Raw genomic sequence first — 17,981 nt, 5'->3', positions numbered from 1 at the left:
ATTCCTGAGGTTTTGGAGAAAAGTCACATTCCTGGCAGTACTGGAAAGCACCATTACACAGAAGTGTCTTCATAATCTGCAGTGCATTTTTAAGTTTGAGTATCAGTTATAAACTATGAGAGCACTTTATACTATGCACACCCCATGCATTTGTTTGCCCAGCTAATGCAGTAAACCTTACTTTATTAAAGAGCCCAAATTTCCCTTGCTTCTTTGAAATAAGGGAGTTTGAAGTAATATGTAAACATAGTTAAAGTTTACCAATCTATTCAGTCTATTCATGGAAACTAAGCTACAAACCGCCTGCAGTAGTCAATGTGAAGTAGTGTGCTTTTGGAATGAGATGCAATACAGGGCAGCCAATCGGAACAGAGCTCATTATCCCATATCATTATCTTATATCACCATAGTAATTAAAACAGTCTGTTTAATTCTACAGAGAGGTTGGAAAGTGGTCAAGCACAAATAAATTATGAGCACCTTTGGTACAAAAAACACAAATGTTATAAGTGGACCTCTACAGGGACCTCTGCAGCTCCACTGCACCTAACTCGCTCACCATTAAAAGGGTGCTTCTTCTACATTTTTAGCATGTTTAATTTTTTACATGATCATTTTTCCAACCTCTCTTTTCGTTCCTTTGAATAAAACAGGCTGTTTCTGATATCATGCCACAGAATTCTATTAAACACTCTTAAAACAGATGTGCTGAAATCAACATACTCTGTCCTTAACTAGAAACAGTACTGTTATAAACAACATCTTTGTGTTACTTCTAATATCATGTCTGTTACATGTCTATGACATATGTAATGTACATGACCTCAGATTGGTTGCCCTGCATAAGCAGTCCAGAACAGAAAGAAAACAGAAAAATATATTTTCGTATGTTAGGATGCTCCAATATCTCTCCTACAGACTGTATGCAGTAACAACACTGCATACATCCACTTCAATGTGGAGGGGTGGGCTAAACTATAGCAGGCCAAAAAGGCATTCGTATTTAACTGTGAACATGGCTGTGACATCACAACCATGATGAATTCAAACGATCTGTCAACACAGGCTGTATTTATTCATAGCTTACAAAGGCACTAGATCGCTGGGTTTTGTGTGGTAGAGGTGTGATGGGGCAGGAATCACTCAGTGCTGGACTCCCCTGATCTATATAATCAGCCACCTGGGTGATTCAGATCTAGCAGAACGAATCACGGCAGCCGTGTGGCTCAGGAAAATGAGGCAACCGGAAAGACGATCATCTGGTCAGGAAAAGGATGCCTTTGCTATTCTATGGCTGACAAGCCTTAGAACAGAACGGATACATTACTAGTAGTCAAATTATCTCAGGACAATGTGTTTGGTGGTAAAAGATCTCATGCCTAGAGCAGTTCTTGCACATTTTTGTGTTCTGTCTTCTCACATACATCCACATCATATACATATATATGTGTGCACTGCTATCCAAAAAACAACAAACATCTTCATTTTTTCCCTATTTTCATTTACATTAACCTACATTAAAAAGGTAAAATGTTTCTGCATTCTCCTGTAAAGTTGAAGTGGAGATATCTGTTTTTCTTTGGACAGCAATTTCATATATTGTACAAAAAAAGTATCTATCTTGACTACAGATGACCGCGTCAGACACATAAGGAGACAGTGACCAGAGACAACGACACCCTAGTTTAAATACACTAAAGACTGCCCGCATTGCTGTTTGCAACCATGTGACACTGTGTTGACCAGTCCCAGTAAGGGGGCAATTTAAAGTTCTGTATAGTAACCACTGCACACTGAACTACATGAGCTCAAACCACCACATTGTTCTGGCCATAAAGAGCTAGTTTTACTTCGAAACACTGTTTTTGTCTTAAGTATACCGTTGGCTGTATTCCAGGACCACGACCACCAAGACTGAGGTGTTGCTTGACATCCAGACAGCAGTCTGATCAGCTTTGCACATGCTTACCATGTGGTAAAGCCTTTAGTGATTTGGGCTCTTGTGGTGTTTCCACCACAGGCCTCAGGAGACCTTCACCTACACCTGTGACACACAGCCCCACACACAGTGACACACACACAAACTTACAAACACACACAGGACCCTTCACTTCCATGAGTTAGCCCAGTGGAAGCTCTCACACTTAGTCCACATTAGGAACTCTACAAAGCTGGCTGAGCGCATATGATCAACAAGGGAACGAATGCAAAGGTTCATCTTGACATGATGGAGCACTAGAGCTGCAGCTAAAAATAACTTGTACTAGGAAGTGCCTTGGGTTGTGTAAATTATTCCATCTAACTCGTTCCTGTGTCTTACTGCTACGTCAGTTGCCGTGGCTACTTATTTAAGATTTCCTTTTGGCCATGGGAGAAAGCCATAAAGGCCAACCCACCATATGAAAAGCTGGAGCACTCAAAGGAAACACGCAGGACTGTTCACTCACTCTACACTGCTGGCACATACACGCTCCATATTTAGTTCAGGCTATAAAAGCTTGTTAAGCCATTTCTGAAGACACATATAGATTGACACTTGACACAGGGAGCTTATATATTACACTTCTGTCACTTATAGGCCTACGCACTGATTCCTAATATGAACACATTGTACATGCATCATACGCTAAATACAGGCAAAACCCATAGTGAGACAAAGTGAAGAGGTCTGATTTTAAAATGCTAAAATGTCTTTATTAGAGTGCTTGAAAAGGGCGCTGTGACTTGTGCCATGAACTTTTGAAGTCGATCAGATTGGTAGTTTTGAATAAAATTAAGTTGAAAAATGAAAAACCTCCCATAAGAATGAATGGCTGAATGTTCAGAACTTAAACTCCATTTCAGTTTAAATGGTAGAGAAACTTGTCCTTTCTGAAACCTCAAAATCTCTCATCATTTTATCAATCAGCTTTAGAGTTATGAGCATTTGTTTGGCACTAGGCACAGAAAACTGCCCCATTCACTCCTATATACATTTCTCAAAATCAGAATCTGCTTATTTCAAGATTTTCAAGTCAAGTCAAGAGGCTTTTATTGTCATTCCATCTAAGTACAAGTACACAGTGGAGTGAAATTACGTTCCTCCAGGAACAACACGGTGCAACAAGGAACACACAGTACAAAGTGCGAACGTGTTTAACTTGTCATACCTCAGACATTTTCTTCTCAATACACACAACATTACACCAAAATAATCCTCAAGGGGTCTTATCTCACATCATCTATCCGGTTAAGCGATAGAGTCAACATTTCCCGAGTTATGACTGTTTGTTCAGAGGGTGCAAATCAGACTCAAACAAGGCTTCTCCACTAAGAGCTGCATAATAACAGAGTGACAGTTCATTTGGATGACTCTCCCCCCTCAAACACATACATCACACCACACAGACACACACAGACAGACCCATACCTAAGGAGGTGGTGTTCACCTACACAGAAATACACACACACACACACACACACACTTGCAGCACTTTTCAAGCACTCTTGCAGTTCCTTCAGGAGATGCACGTCTACTTCTCTTTACTGTTGTAATCCTATATCCACAAATGCTACATTTCTTTGAAATGCTAATCTAGGTAGCTTTAGTCACACTTTCTTCAGTTAGTGTAGCAGACTAAAAGTCTGACCATTGGTGGAAATCTACATAAAAATCAGACACTGGCATCGACCCAGTATTCCTAGAGCAATATAGCAGTGGATCCCGGGTTTTGACACGTCTGATGATCTGGGATCCTTCATTGTGTCTTTCTTTAAATGATTTCCGTTTATTTCTACTAAACGCGGATACATTAAGCCACATTATCACGTGATGTTTCACTTCTGGGAGAAAAAAACTGATATACTACTGTGTACAATACTGTGATGTTGTAGGTTAAAAAAACAATAGATATTGATACACGGCGGCCCAAAATTTAAGCGCACTGGTAGATACGATGCAAAAATCAAAACAGATATTTTTAGAAAGGCATGACTAGCAGTCAAAAGTAATAAAAAGCTACATATTACAATATATAATACGGGCATACTTTGCAGCAAAATTGTATTGGATGGATTCAAAAAGTATGGTGATGATAATATATCGTGATTCATATATTAAGCATACATGCCCAATATTTGACACTTATAAACATGTACATAATATATATGTACATGTACTTTAAAAGTATGCCTGACTCTTTTGATACGTGTGCATGTATGGCCATAAATCAGCTTGGTGGGTGTCTTGTAGTTCTAGCATCCCACCTCTAATGACATATTCTATCATTTCTCCTCATCTTAAAGCGCTCTAGAGATCCCCATGTTCAGCGGCCTCCGCCTCAACATCTCAAACGCCTCACCGTTTCGCATCTGCACAACATCTGAGGCACTAACTCAGCATTATGTCAGGAAAACTGCGTCGTTCAGATCCTGTCCATCCAGTCACAACATCTGAGATGAAGCTCGCGTCCAAATCTTTTCTCTACAGTCAGTGTGAGCTGCTCCTCCTTTCCAGCCTGTCCATCCCCTCTCTGTCTGATTCTGGACCCAGTGAAGAGTAAACAGACAAGACTGAAACACAGCAGCTGAGACACGCTGAGATACGACGAGCTCTCAGCACCGGCGAGGCAGAATTTAGCTGCTTACTCGAATGATCCACCTTAAATGGCGCAGCAGCTACATTTTGGCTCCTCTTGTGCGAACTATCCCGTTCCACCTTAAATGGTGCAGCAGCTCCATTCTGGCGCCTCAGGCTGCTCAAGCGCCAGACTGTAACTGCTGCACTATTTAAGGTGGAACGGATCAACTCACACAAGAGGACCCCGAATTTTGCTGCTGCGCCATTTAAGGTGGAACGGGATCATTCGAACAAGAAGCTGGCGAATGAATCAACTCCAGCCTCGTTCAGCGAAGCCAGTAAACGCAGAATATCACCTTTGTCCAGTGACTCGTTCACACCCTGCTTCCTCTGACCATTTTCCGCCGTCAGCACAACAGAGGACAGGTGACGAGCGGAGTGGGCGATTTCACAGGCCCACCGAGAGCACGGATAAAGGAGAATGACGAAAAAGAATTACAATGCGCAATAAACAGCGATGTCATTCTCAATCAGAGGCACGCCACGAGGCTGAAAGTGCCCCTTTTCACCGCTGAATTCAGACCTGCTGCCGCTGGGTCTCTCGTGTTTTGTAATGTCACGCTTGCTCTCCCGCTTACCTCATTTTACCGTTTTCTCCAGCACGAATGAATGAATTCACGAAGCGGAGGCGGCGCGGTGCGTCTCCGGACGGTCAGCGGTGCATTTACTCTCAGCACAGCCCCGATTTTCAGATGTGGAGAATCACACAACGAAAAGATTGACAGGAAAAGGGCTCAGATTTAGACGGATGATGAAGTGGCGCGACACCGGTCCGCGGATGGTGGGCAGCGCAGCTTTCTCAAAGGCTCGGCCAGCTGAGGGGCGTTTACATGTGGCGATTTGTGCTCATATGAAACTGAAATTAATTCCATGTTCAGACGAACATCGCTGTGGATTTTCACGAGTGGCGAACGCGCTCCAGAGATGCCATTTTTCCTCCCTCGTGATGTGAGCAGTGTGTGGGGAGCGTTCTCCAAACACTGTCCGTAAAACCCCCTCTGGTGGCCAACGTCAGGTACTGCCGCTGACTTGTATGGCACGTTGAGCGGTAGGGTACCATGCAAAAGAGGTGGGCGATATGGCAAAAAATGTCTATCACGATAAAAAGCGTCACATTTTTTTTTCTGACATCCCATAATTTCGAAAAAACAAAGTAATGCCAAGTATTAAAAAAAAAAAAAAAAAACGATCAAAAACTACAATCTTATTTCCAAAAAGTTTGGGACACTGATGTGCAAATGATGTGCAAATCATTTAACCCTATATTTCTTTGAAAATAGAACAAAGACAACATATCCAATACTGAAACTGAGAAATCATAGGTTTTTTTGAAAAATATATGCCCATTTTGAATCCCAAAAAGGTGGGACGGTGCAAAAGACTGGTAAAGTTATGTAACCACCTGGTGATTGATTTGAAACAGGTCAGTAATACAGTAGGGCACAAAAAGAGCATCTCAGAGAGGCTGAGTCTTTCAGAAGTAAAGATGAGGAGGGGTTCAGTTCACCACTCTGTGAAAGACTGCATGATCAAATAGCGCAACGATTCAAGAATAACGTTTCTCAACATAAAACCGCAACGTTTTGCTTTTCATCATCTACAGTACATAATAACATTAAAAGATTCAGAGAATCTGGAGAAATCTCTGCATGCAGGGGACAAGCCGTGATCATTGTGTTCTCAGGTAGCACTGCATTAAAAACAGACATGATTTTGTAGTGGAAATCACTGCATGAGCTCTGAAACACTTCGGAAAACCACCGTCTGTGATCACAGTTCATCGCTGCATCCATAAATGCTAGTTAAAACTCCAAAACACAAAGAGGAAATCATAAATAAACAGGATCCAGAAATGCTCCCACCTTCTTTGGGGCCGAGCTTATTTAAAATGGACTGAAAGGAAGTGGAAAAGTGTCCTGCGGTCCGACAAATCAACATTTGAAATTCTTTTTGGAAATCATGGACACTGTCCTCTGGGATAAAGACCACTCATCTTGTTATCAGCACACTCCCGTGCGCATACGGGGAAACCCGTAATTAGGTGCGGCGGAGTGAATTCAAATAACTTCCGTGAAATTCCCTGCCTTTCGTCATCGGACATGGGACATGTGTCTGATTCTAAGTTTGCGCTTTTCAATGTCAGATCCTTGTCAAATAAGGCGTTTGTTATGCGAGACTTTAAATCTTCCCGTGACTTGGATTTTCTGTGTTTAGTAGAGACGTGGCTTAAACCTGGAGAGAACTGGCACTTAAATGAGCTATGTCCCCCGTATTACTCCTGTTTAAATTCTCCAAGGATATCAGGACGTGGTGGTGGCTTGGCTGTCATTTTTAAAGACTCTTTTAAATGTCTGAATGTCTCTGTTGGGGTTTTTACAACTTTTGAACTGCTGTGTTTTAAAGTACCTGGCGAAAATCCAGCATGCTGTGCGGTCATTTATCGCCCTCCTTCCACGTCTTTTAGCGGTTTCATGTCAGAATTACAGGACTTGCTGTCTTCCCTAGTGCTGGAGTATGACAAAGCATTGCTGCTGGGTGATTTTAATTTTCATATTGACGATGACTCTGATGGACCTGCCCTAGAATTTTTGAACACCTTGGAATCCTTTAATTTTGTTCAGCATGTAGTTGGCCCAACTCATAATCGGGGTCACACACTGGATTTGGTGTTCTCTCTAGGAGTGTGCCCTCACTCTGTTTCTTTGGTAGACCTATTTGTGTCAGACCATAGTTGTATTACTTTTAATATGCGCTTAGGCCCCAAACGCTGTGTACGGTCTCGGGTTTTTAACAAAGACATAATATCACAATTTTTAAATGAGTTCACAGGTGTTAGTGAACAGCTGTCTTTCTGTACTGGTGTAAATGATTTGGCTAGCTCTTTTAATTCTTTATGTTTAAGTGTTTTAGATAAGGTCGCTCCTGTTAGAATGAAGATGAAATCTCTTGTGAATTCTACCCCATGGATTAATGAGGATATCTTGAGCTTGAAAAGGATATGTAGGAAGGTAGAACGGGAATGGAAAAAGTCTCAACTTCAAGTTCACTACTTATATTTGAAGGATTTATGGTCTATTTTTAACAACAGAATGAGGAGTGTAAGAGCCAAATACTTTAATGAGTTGATAACTGCAAATATACGTAATCCAAGGTTCTTGTTCTCTAGGATAGACAACCTGGTTAACATAATATAGCAATTTCTTCTTGTTTAAATGGTGATGTGGTTCCTCAAAATGAAGGAGTTGAAATTTTCACTCAGTTTTCTCCCATTTCCCTTGAGGAATTAAAAGAAGTTGTGAATTGTTTACATCCTTCAACTTCTCCTGGTGACATTCTCCCAGCTACATTTGTTAAGAGCATTCTCGATTCTGTGGGCATTTATCTTCAAGAAATAGTGAATTTGTCACTTAATACGGGCTGTGTGCCAGATTGTTTTAAATTGGCGATCGTGGAGCCGATTCTCAAGAAACCTGGTCTTGATCCGATGGATTGTGTAAATTACAGGCCAATCTCAAAGTTACCTTTTATCTCAAAAATTCTTGAGAAAGTGGTCGCAAAACAGCTGCTGTTCTTTTTAGAAGAAAACAGTATTTTTGAGAAATTTCAGTCAGGTTTTAGGCAGAAACATAGCACTGAAACAGCGCTTTTGAGAATAATTAATGACCTCTTGATGAATGCAGATGCTGGGGAAGTCTCTGTTTTAGTTTTATTGGATATAAGTGCAGCCTTCGATACAGTTGATCATAATATTTTAATAGAGAGGTTGCATCAGTGGGTTGGAATATCTGGAACTGCATTAGATTGGTTCATTTCGTATTTGACTAATAGAACCTTTAGGGTATCTACTGGAAGAAAGTTATCTTCATGTGCTGATCTAACGTGTGGAGTTCCACAAGGTTCAATCCTTGGTCCTATACTATTTAACTTATATATGCTCCCCTTAGGTGACCTGATTCGTCGTTTTAATATCTCTTATCATTTTTACGCAGACGATACACAGCTTTATCTCTCTGTTAAAAGGAACGACTTCAGGAGATTAGAGAGTCTCACTGATTGTATTAAAGCAATTAAGGATTGGCTGAGCTGTAATTTCCTCAAATTAAATGACGGGAATACAGAAGTATTGGTTCTGGGTTCTCAAAAGGTTGCTGATAACCTAAAGAAGGAACTTGGGTTATTGGCTTCACAGATAAACCCTTATCCCAGAAACCTCGGAGTCATCTTTGACTCAGATCTTAATTTCTCAATGCATATAACAAAGCTGGTGCAGGCCTGTTATTTTCAATTGAGAAATATTGCCAAAATCAAGAAAATGCTCTCCTTCCAGGACACAGAGAAGATCATTCATGCTTTTGTATCATCACGACTTGATTATTGCAATGCACTATTTACATGTCTTAGTCAAGGGGCAATGGCACGGCTGCAGCTGGTTCAGAATGCAGCTGCCCGGGTACTTACCGGGACTAAAAGAAGGGAGCATATTACCCCTGTACTGGCATCTCTGCATTGGTTGCCTGTTGTTTTTAGAATTCAGTTCAAAATTTTGGTTTTAACATATCAGGTGGTGCACGGTGATGTGCCAAAATATATTTCAGAATTATTATCACCGTATCCTAGTACCAGATCACTAAGGTCATCTAGTCAGGGGCTCTTAGTGGTCCCTAGGACAAAACGGAAACGAAAGGGAGATTGTGCTTTTTCTGTGTATGCCCCCAAATTGTGGAATGCTCTGCCTTTGGATGTTAGACTAGCTGAATCAAAGGACATTTTTAAAGGAAGACTCAAAACGCATCTCTATTCTTTAGCTTTTGGTCACAGGTGATGCTTTTGTTATTTATTGGATAGTGCTGCATTGTTTTTATGATTTTATGTGAGTTTTATGTTGTTTATGAATGTAGCTGTACTGTTTTTATAGTTATATGTATCTGTTTTGTTTTATCATTCTATTTTTTACTACTTGTTGTTTGTGAAGCACTTTGTAGCTGTGCTTAGAAAAGTGCTATATAAATAAATATTTACTTACTTACTTACTTACAGTTCAAAAGCCAGTATTCATGATGGTATGGGGGTGCATTACTGCACATGGCATGGGTGATGTGCACATCTGTGATGGCACCATTTATGCTGAACTATACACGCATCTTTTAGGCAACATATGCTGCCATCCAGACAAAGTTACAGCAGGACAAAGCCAAACCACATTCTGCATGTATTACAACAGTTGCTCTGCATTAAAAGAGTCCAGGTGCTAAACTGTCCTGCCTGCAGTCCAGACCTGTCACCAACTGAAAACATTTGCTGCATTAAGAGTTGAAAAATACGACAAAGGAGACCTTGAACTGTTGAGCAGCTGAAATCATATAGAAAATAAGAACAGGAAAACATTTCACTTTCAAAATTACAGCAGTTGGTCTCCACTGATCCCAAACGTGTACAGTGTTGTTAAAAGAGGTGATACAGTGGTAAACATGCCCCCGTCCCAACTTTTTTGGAACGTGTTGTTGGCATCAAATTCAAAATGGGCATATATTTTTCACAAAAACAATACAATTTCTCAATTTCAACATTTGATATGTTATCTTTGTAGCATTTTCCTTTTGACATATGGTTTACATGATTTGCATCATTGCATTCTATTTTTATTTACATTCTGCACGGCGTCACAATTTTTTTGGACATGGGGTTGTAAAAATATAATGATTATGTTCAATGTTTCACATACTGCACTGCACTATATCCAATAAAACAGGAATAATTATGCTCTCTTTGTACTTAAGCATCCAGGTGGGAAGTGTTTTTAAATATTGATGAGATCCACAATAAGCTCAGAAAAGCACATTTTGATGCAATTTATCATGATAATGATAAATACTGTCATAATGTACTCAGGAGGTCCTGCTACAATCAAATGAAAACTCAAGCTGAAGTAAAAGTAGCCACCATAAAACAACTTAAGAGAGTAAAAATCACATTCAAAAGTGCTCATTTACTTAGCACCTTACAGAACTGCAATGAGCTCTTCTCATTCAGTCCATATGTTCTCCGTGCTTGCATCAGCACAAATGTAAATATGCACAGTAAGGTTTCATCACTGAAAAGGGAAAGAGATCATTCAGAATGGTTTGGTGTGAAATGATGCACAGTAGAGAGACTTACTGTCTGAGATTGTTTACAGTGGTGGTGATGGGAACCAGAAGTTACGATGTCTACAACACAAGCATAACCATTTTATGTACTATCCAAAACCACCAATCAACCCAACAGTGAACCTAAACGTATTATATGTAATGTTAATAATGGTGAAAGTGTTAAATCTGACAAAACAAGTTTTCTTTGCGGACTACTTGACCTTACAACACCCTGCATGTACCTCTTTGTCATGAATGGATTTCAAAAATATGCATCCAATATTTGCACACAAGCATTTAAACAAATCAGAACTCAGACAAAACAAAAATACAAATCTCTGGCAGTAATTCAGCTGGTCATGTTTGGAGAAAAAGGGCTTACATGTATGATCACAAAAACACCACACCCACACCTGCTGACGGTGTTGTGAAGTATGGGGGTGGGAGCATCATGATATTGAAGCACAATACTGTGAAAAGCTAAATACTTCTTAATATAGACATATTGAAGCTGTAACTACCAATAATGGCTTCACAAAAAAGTAGAAATGTTATTACTTTGTGACATCAGAACTCATCTGTCAGTACCTGACTTCACTGATGCTCATGTGGCCAAATGCAATTAGGTCCTCACAGCAATGTTCCAGTATCTAGTGTAAAGCCCTCGCAAAGGAGTGGTGACTGTTATTGCAGCAAAGGGGGACAAACTCCCAATTAACACTCTTGATTTCAGAGGAAATGTTGGAAAAACAGGTGCCTACAAACGTTTGGAGTCTATAAACTGCACCAAATCCAGGCACAATAGTATAATCAGAAAAGGTTTTGTGGCATTTTTCCTCATCATACTAATGTTATTTGTTGGGCATGAATAAGTTAAGACCATCACCTAAGGCCTCAGTTAACTGCATTTTTAAAACATCTGAAGCAGAGGTTATATCGGGTCACTGCACCAGCTGACTGTACTGCAGTGTACATCTTGCTGTGTTTTCTGACAAAACACCATTACGAAAAAATTAAGAAAATTCTGCCATCTATCAGAGCTTGCTTACTATTTAGAACAGAGATGCCTGGTCCTGGTCCTGGAGATCTGCCACCCTGGAGAGTTCAGATCCAAAACACCTGACTCTATTATTCAGATGTCCCTGAAGGCCTTCATTACCAGGATGAGATGTGTTTGATTAGAGCTGAAATCTGCAGGGTGGCAGGACCAGGACTGAGCACATCTGATTTAGAAGCAGAGAATGCATTTTGCGCAATTTCAGCTAGACTAAAAAATATCAGGCAGAGCATCTAGTAAATTGGTGCACTGATTCTATAAACTCAGAAACTATGTACTATATACACAGTGATCACTTTATTAGGTACACCTTCTTGTATTTACACTCTATGGGCTCTACTTACCACTAGGTGCACTTTGTAGTTCTACAATTACAAACTGTAGTCCATTTCTTTCTCTGCTTTGTTAGCCCCACTGTAAACGTAGACCTACAAAGTGCACCAATGTAGCAAGCAAACGAGTGTTGATACAAGGTTTCTCTTGGGCGTTAAAGAGAAGTCTTGTGCAGAGTATGTGTTTAAGGGTGGGTGCTTGTTTTGTTTGAAGAATAAAAAAGTAGAAGATGTTAGTAGTTTTCTTTACCTTAGTGCACTGAGAGTCACTGAGGTTTCAGGTGGGGCTACTGATGCAAATATTGTGCTGGACCTTGAAGGCTGACTAAGTAATTCAGTACATACGGATTTAATCTTCTCAAAAGCACTTCAAGTTCTTCAAGGATGTGAAAACAAAATTCTCTGTTTGCCTCAAGCCTGTATTGTTTTAAAGGAAGATTTCAGTCAACAAGTGTTGCCTTAAAATAGTGCAGGTGACATCACGCTACATTATATTGCCAAAACTATTCACTCGTCTGCCTTCCCACACATATGAACTTGAGTGACATTCTTAATCCACAGGGTTTGATATGATGTCGACCCATCCTTTGCAGCTATAACAGTTTCAACTCTTCTGTGAAGGCTTTCCACAAGGTTTAGGAGTGTGTTTATGGGAATTTTTGACCATTCTTCCAGAAGCACATTTGTGAGGTCAGACACTGATGCAGTCAGACAAGTACCGTTCTCCTGGCAACCACCAAACCCAGACTCGTCCATCGGATTGCCAGATGGAGAAGCGTGATTTGTCACTCCAGAGAACACGTCTTCACTGCTCTAGAGTCCAGGGGCGGTGTTTTACACTACTGCTACTGCATTCGACGCTCTGCATTACGCTTAGTGATGTAAGGCTTGGAACCAGCTGCTCGGCCATGGAAAAACCCATTCCATGCAGCTCTCTACGCTGTTCTTGAGCTAACCTGAAGGTCACATGAAGTCTGAGTTGCTGTCGTTCCCAAGCGCTTCCACTTTGTAATAATACCACTGACAGTTGACTGTGGAATATTTAGTAGTGAGGAAATTTTACGACTGGACTTGTTGCACATATGGCATCCTATCACAGTACCACGCTGGAATTCACTGAGCTCCTGATAGCGACCCATTCTTTCACAAATGTTTGTAGAAGCAGTCTGCAGGCCTGGGTGCTTGGTTTTATACACCTGTGGCCATGAAAGTGATTGGAACACCTGGATTCAATGATTTGGATGGGTGAGTGAATACTTTTGGAATTATAGTGTAACAATATTAGTGACCATTAGCTCTTTCTCACTATTACCCACATTAGCAGGTGTCAAAGCTTTTAACCTTTAGTTCCATATATGTTTGCTTACATTTTCACTCAAGATGTAAATGTAAAACTTGGCAGGGCTGAATTAATTTAATGCTAAACACAGTTAAGTTTTTTAAGGTTATAATTAAATTTGTCAGGTTGTGGTGTGTTGTTTCATTACACATTTACACAGCTTTTGTTCTTGAATGCCATTTTACCCAGCCAATACCAGCATGGCTACTGAGTCAATGTCTTATTAAACTTCAGTTAACACATCCGCCAAATGTTGTCAGTATTAAAAAAATGTAATATTCAAGGCTGGCTTTACATGGTGAAGCTTTCATACAACTAGTTGCATTTTGAGAGTTGCTTGCAATATCATTTCCATGCAACTTGACAGTTACACAAAAGCAATTTTAAAAACACTATCTATACAGTGGGGTCCAAAAGTCTGAGCGCACTGGTGAAAATGCCTGTGCTTTTGCATTTCTATCTAATGTAACGCAACGGCTTTTCAGTACAAATGATCTTCTCAGCATAACAATAACAGTGAAAAGTAGAATCTTTGAATGTTTTCATGAATTTCAGAATGTCTTCGGATCAGCAGATCAAATCCAACTGAGAGTTGTCTGAAGATTTGTTTCAATGGAAATAATAAGACTACAAAAAACTTCGCCTTTTTTTGTACAAAGGCCTCAACACTGCCAACTTTAAAAAATGTTAATAGTGATCTAGAAATAGTGAAGAATTATGAATCTCTCTTCTTAAGTCTCATAACTTTTCTTTGTTTTAAAATGAAGATTCTAAAACTTTCAGTTGTTTATTTCCCAGTTTTAAAAGAAAAAGAAAACACTTTCATATTCCACTGTCTATGTGCCATTTATCTGTCTATCTAGGGCAATGTCTCAACACTGCCCTGCACTTTTAAGTGATTTTACCACTCCCAGCACGCATGATCCAACATATTAGCTCATTAAAAACCCATTACTGAATTAAAGTGGCTGTTAATGCCACTTGGGTCTCCAGGAAACAGGGCTGAGAAACTGAGTTTAATACTCTTAACTTGATACTCTTGAACAGTGTACCAATTACAATTACAACTTCTTTTGTAACTCTTGTGTCTTCACTTGTTAAACTGTCAGTCCCTTTGTATGCACATTGTCAAATAAAGCAGGTTTTTAAAATAATAATCATCTGTTTTGTTCATGTTAAAGCTTCATTTTGTGAGAATTGGTATGTTTTGCTCTTGGGCTCCCTCTACAGTTTCAGAGTGTGTTTAAAGTTTACACCACTGTAAGCACAAATCCCACTGTCAGCCGCCCTCATGTGGCCAAGCATGTGTTGAGCTAAAGGCTACAGAATCCAGAGAGAAAGAATTCAGCACAACACCGACATCAGAAGAGAAACTTACAAGGTAAAGTTGCACACTTAAGGCGTATTTGGTGAGAGATTGGCAAAGACAGTCCAAACTTTTTTGGTGTGAGCTGAATTTCTCTCTTTGCATGCTGGCCTGAAACGGGACTGAGGTTAGATGACTTTTGGCATCCAGAAAACTACAAACCTCCGTGAAGCACGGACACAGATAAGGTTACAAGTCTTAATCTCCATAGCATAGGCAGAGGCCTACGCTGTGTCAGGTTTCCGTTTTCCTGTTAGCTGTCAGACTGTCTTTCCTTTTATTTTCTCTTTTAGCTCATTCTGTCGCAGGAGCTCACTGCGGCCTCGTCTTCTGTAATAATCACCAACCTTTCCTCCCAAACGAGTCTGAGCTCTGTAGAATCAGGTGGCATTAGAGGAAAAGTGAACGTAGCTGTGTGAACGCCGGTCACAATAACGGCCGACTGAAGAGCAAACAGAGACACAAGCAGCCGTTAAACAACTGCTGGCGTTAACTGGCTAATGAGCGCAGCTAATGAGAAACTCGTGTTTTTTTATGGCTCAGGAAACCGACAAAATGAAAAATACCGACCGTCGGACGAGAACGGGCGTCTTTTCATCCTGTTTGATTTTCCTGTCAACTGGACCGGAGCCGTCGGTTGTTTTAAAGTAGGTCGGTCGAAGTGATCACGTGGTGCGTTTCGGCATTTTGATTGGCTGTTTCACGTGACTTGTTCAACAAAGTCGAGACTCTTGCAACGGTAGCGCTCGAGTTTCAAATGAGTTAAAGGACGAAAAAGAAATGGTTCCGTGCTGGGGGCAGATGAAAAAGCAAAAAAGTGTCCATCCGCATCCGTAAGGCATGTGCAAAATGAATACCAAAGCAAAGAAATCCCAGGCACATCATCCTTAGAAAAAGTATAAAAAGCCTTTATTGAAACGTGGCAATGTGTATACAAATATGCCAGGCCTTCTCAGGCCTTCATCAGGACACAGAACAACGGCATGTCAAATGTCGATTTTGCTTTGGGATTTATTTTGCACATGCCTTATAGATGCGGATGGATACCTTTTAGGTTTTTCACCTCCCCCGACCATGGAGTTTTCTGCAACCCTGTCCCAGGAGTGCCTCTGTGACCTTCTTCATTTCTGTTGAGTTAAAGGAGGCTTTATATTAAGCAACTCAAACACAGTTGTTTCATGTAAGTTTCAGCAACTGTGGCTGCATTAGAATTTCACCTTGTAAAGTCAGTCTACACTTTAACATGAAAAAAAAAGCAAACATCTTTCAGGATCCATAAAAAAATACAACCAAACTTGTGCATGCTTAGACAGTTTTAATATACCAACTACAGTCATTAAAAAAACCCTGATGAGTTTCACACGCCTTCTCTTTCAGTGCAAAAGGACTCAAGCATGAATATGGTCGTTAGGCTACAGAGAGACAGCTGGACAGAGAAATTTAAAATAATTACTAGATTATTATTAGATTGGCTGGCACTGATTTAAAAAAGTTACATGTTAACATTAATCTAGCCTGGATATCGATTTATGTCCATTTGAGCTTGGTGATGATTTTCTCTGGGAGACGCTTAAAGATGAATTACATAATGCTCAACAGTTACATAAAATTGCAGCATATTATGTCACTGCCCCAAGCCTTACCCAGAGAAGAGACACAGGCTCTAATCGAGGGTTATAGTACCTCAAACAGGAATTGCTGGCTGTGGTGCTCATATGATCATTTAAAAGACCCAGGTGATAAGAGCTGATTGTAGTGAGATACAAGTGGAGATCGTTTTGATCACACAGTGGAGTTGCTATATTGGGTGAAATCATGCTGTTTCACCTTCAGAAATAATAATAATAATAAAAAAAATGCTGATGCATCGGCTCTGATATCAAATACCTTATTCAAGAAGAGACATTTCTTAAAAAGGTTTTGAGGAAATCAGGACTTCACACTGAAATTCACCCACACTAGAGCGGCTGCAATACCTAATGAGGCCAGACGGTGGGGTCATAAACCATTGTCAACTACAACACCTTTACATTTCCTTTTAACAAGTCAAAAAAAATGTCTGCTTTGGCATCACATCATACGTCTCTGGTGAAGAATATACCCTCTTATTTGTAACTCCAGGGTAAAGGGGTGTGTTGAGTTTTGCATTGCGCTGTGTGTTCCTCAAGGCCCGGCAGGTGGGGAGACAGTTAGCTCTTTTTGTCAAATGCTGGGGTCCTGAGTTGTACGAATAGCAAATAAAAGCAATTCAATTCGAAATCTGCCTGACCTCATCACATTACAGTATGCCTTCAGTCAGTTTCCCCTCTTTGATCCCAATGAAAGAGAAATTGGAATAGACACATGTGGTGTTTCTGTCAGTAGTTGTTTACACCACTCTCCACTGCATGACGCTCATGTCCTTTCCTCCGGTGGACACCAGGTGGCTATCATCCAATAGGAAGTTGACATTGGTGACGTGACTGCTGTGTCCACCGTAGACGTGGCTAGGAGCCTGAGGAGAGAGATTGGACAGCAGAAAGGAGGGAAGACAAAGAATTGAATGAGCGAGAGGGACAGAGCTTGTTTATTCCACATCAGTGCTTTCTAGTCCTGGAGTACCTCTGTCCAGCACATTCTGGTATTTTCCAAGTCTGGGTACAGCCATGAGAAATTTTGGGCCAAACATACATGGGAATGTAGACTTAAGGGAAACAAATATTCAGACCCTTTTGTTTTTGTTATTTAATATGATTCTAGTGCATATATCCATTTTAGATTTACACACATAATGTCTTTTGACTTATACTTATTAATACAAACAAATATGCATTTATAAGCATAAACAAAAAGGCTAAATTAACAGGGAAGAATTTTGGCCCTTTCCTCAAGGTTATGAAGGTTCCCATTTGATGGACATGCAAAACCGTTCATAAATTTTCTGTGGCATTCAGGAGGTTGGTTAGGCCACGTAAACATCTTCACCTTCATTTTTTTTAGAAACCAGTCTTGAGCTATTTTGGTTGTATGGGGTTGTTGTCTCATTAAAACATCCATTTTCTCCATCAGTGTCAGCAGATATGTACATAAAAATATTGGAAATTGGCATTGGCTCAATATTCACATGATGGTGTGGTTCTACTGGTTAGTAGGGTCAGGACC

The 17,981-nt window shown here is 40.3% G+C and overlaps 2 protein-coding genes across 12 annotated transcripts in view; both read right to left on the bottom strand.

Moving 5' to 3' along the window:
• evla (Enah/Vasp-like a) overlaps window positions 1-5,613 on the bottom strand; it is a 71,168-nt gene extending 65,555 nt beyond the window's left edge. Inside the window, exon 1 of the mRNA XM_017694404.2 lies at window positions 5,197-5,613. Within this exon, the coding sequence (XP_017549893.1) occupies window positions 5,197-5,201 (5 nt within the window). The 5' untranslated portion in view covers window positions 5,202-5,613. The remainder of the gene's footprint in view (window positions 1-5,196) is intronic.
• A 10,522-nt stretch (window positions 5,614-16,135) lies between these two features.
• eml1 (EMAP like 1) overlaps window positions 16,136-17,981 on the bottom strand; it is an 87,079-nt gene continuing 85,233 nt past the window's right edge. For all 11 annotated transcript variants that reach the window (XM_017694398.1, XM_037541720.1, XM_017694389.2 and 8 more), the window contains one exon: window positions 16,136-17,334. In XM_017694398.1, the coding sequence (XP_017549887.1) occupies window positions 17,209-17,334 (126 nt within the window). In that variant the 3' untranslated portion in view covers window positions 16,136-17,208. The remainder of the gene's footprint in view (window positions 17,335-17,981) is intronic.

This window comes from Pygocentrus nattereri, chromosome 10, assembly GCF_015220715.1.
Source record: "Pygocentrus nattereri isolate fPygNat1 chromosome 10, fPygNat1.pri, whole genome shotgun sequence".
NCBI classification, from domain to species: Eukaryota; Metazoa; Chordata; class Actinopteri; order Characiformes; family Serrasalmidae; genus Pygocentrus; species Pygocentrus nattereri.
Note: the sequence above shows the minus strand (reverse complement) of the source record. Positions and strands in the feature narration are given on the sequence as shown.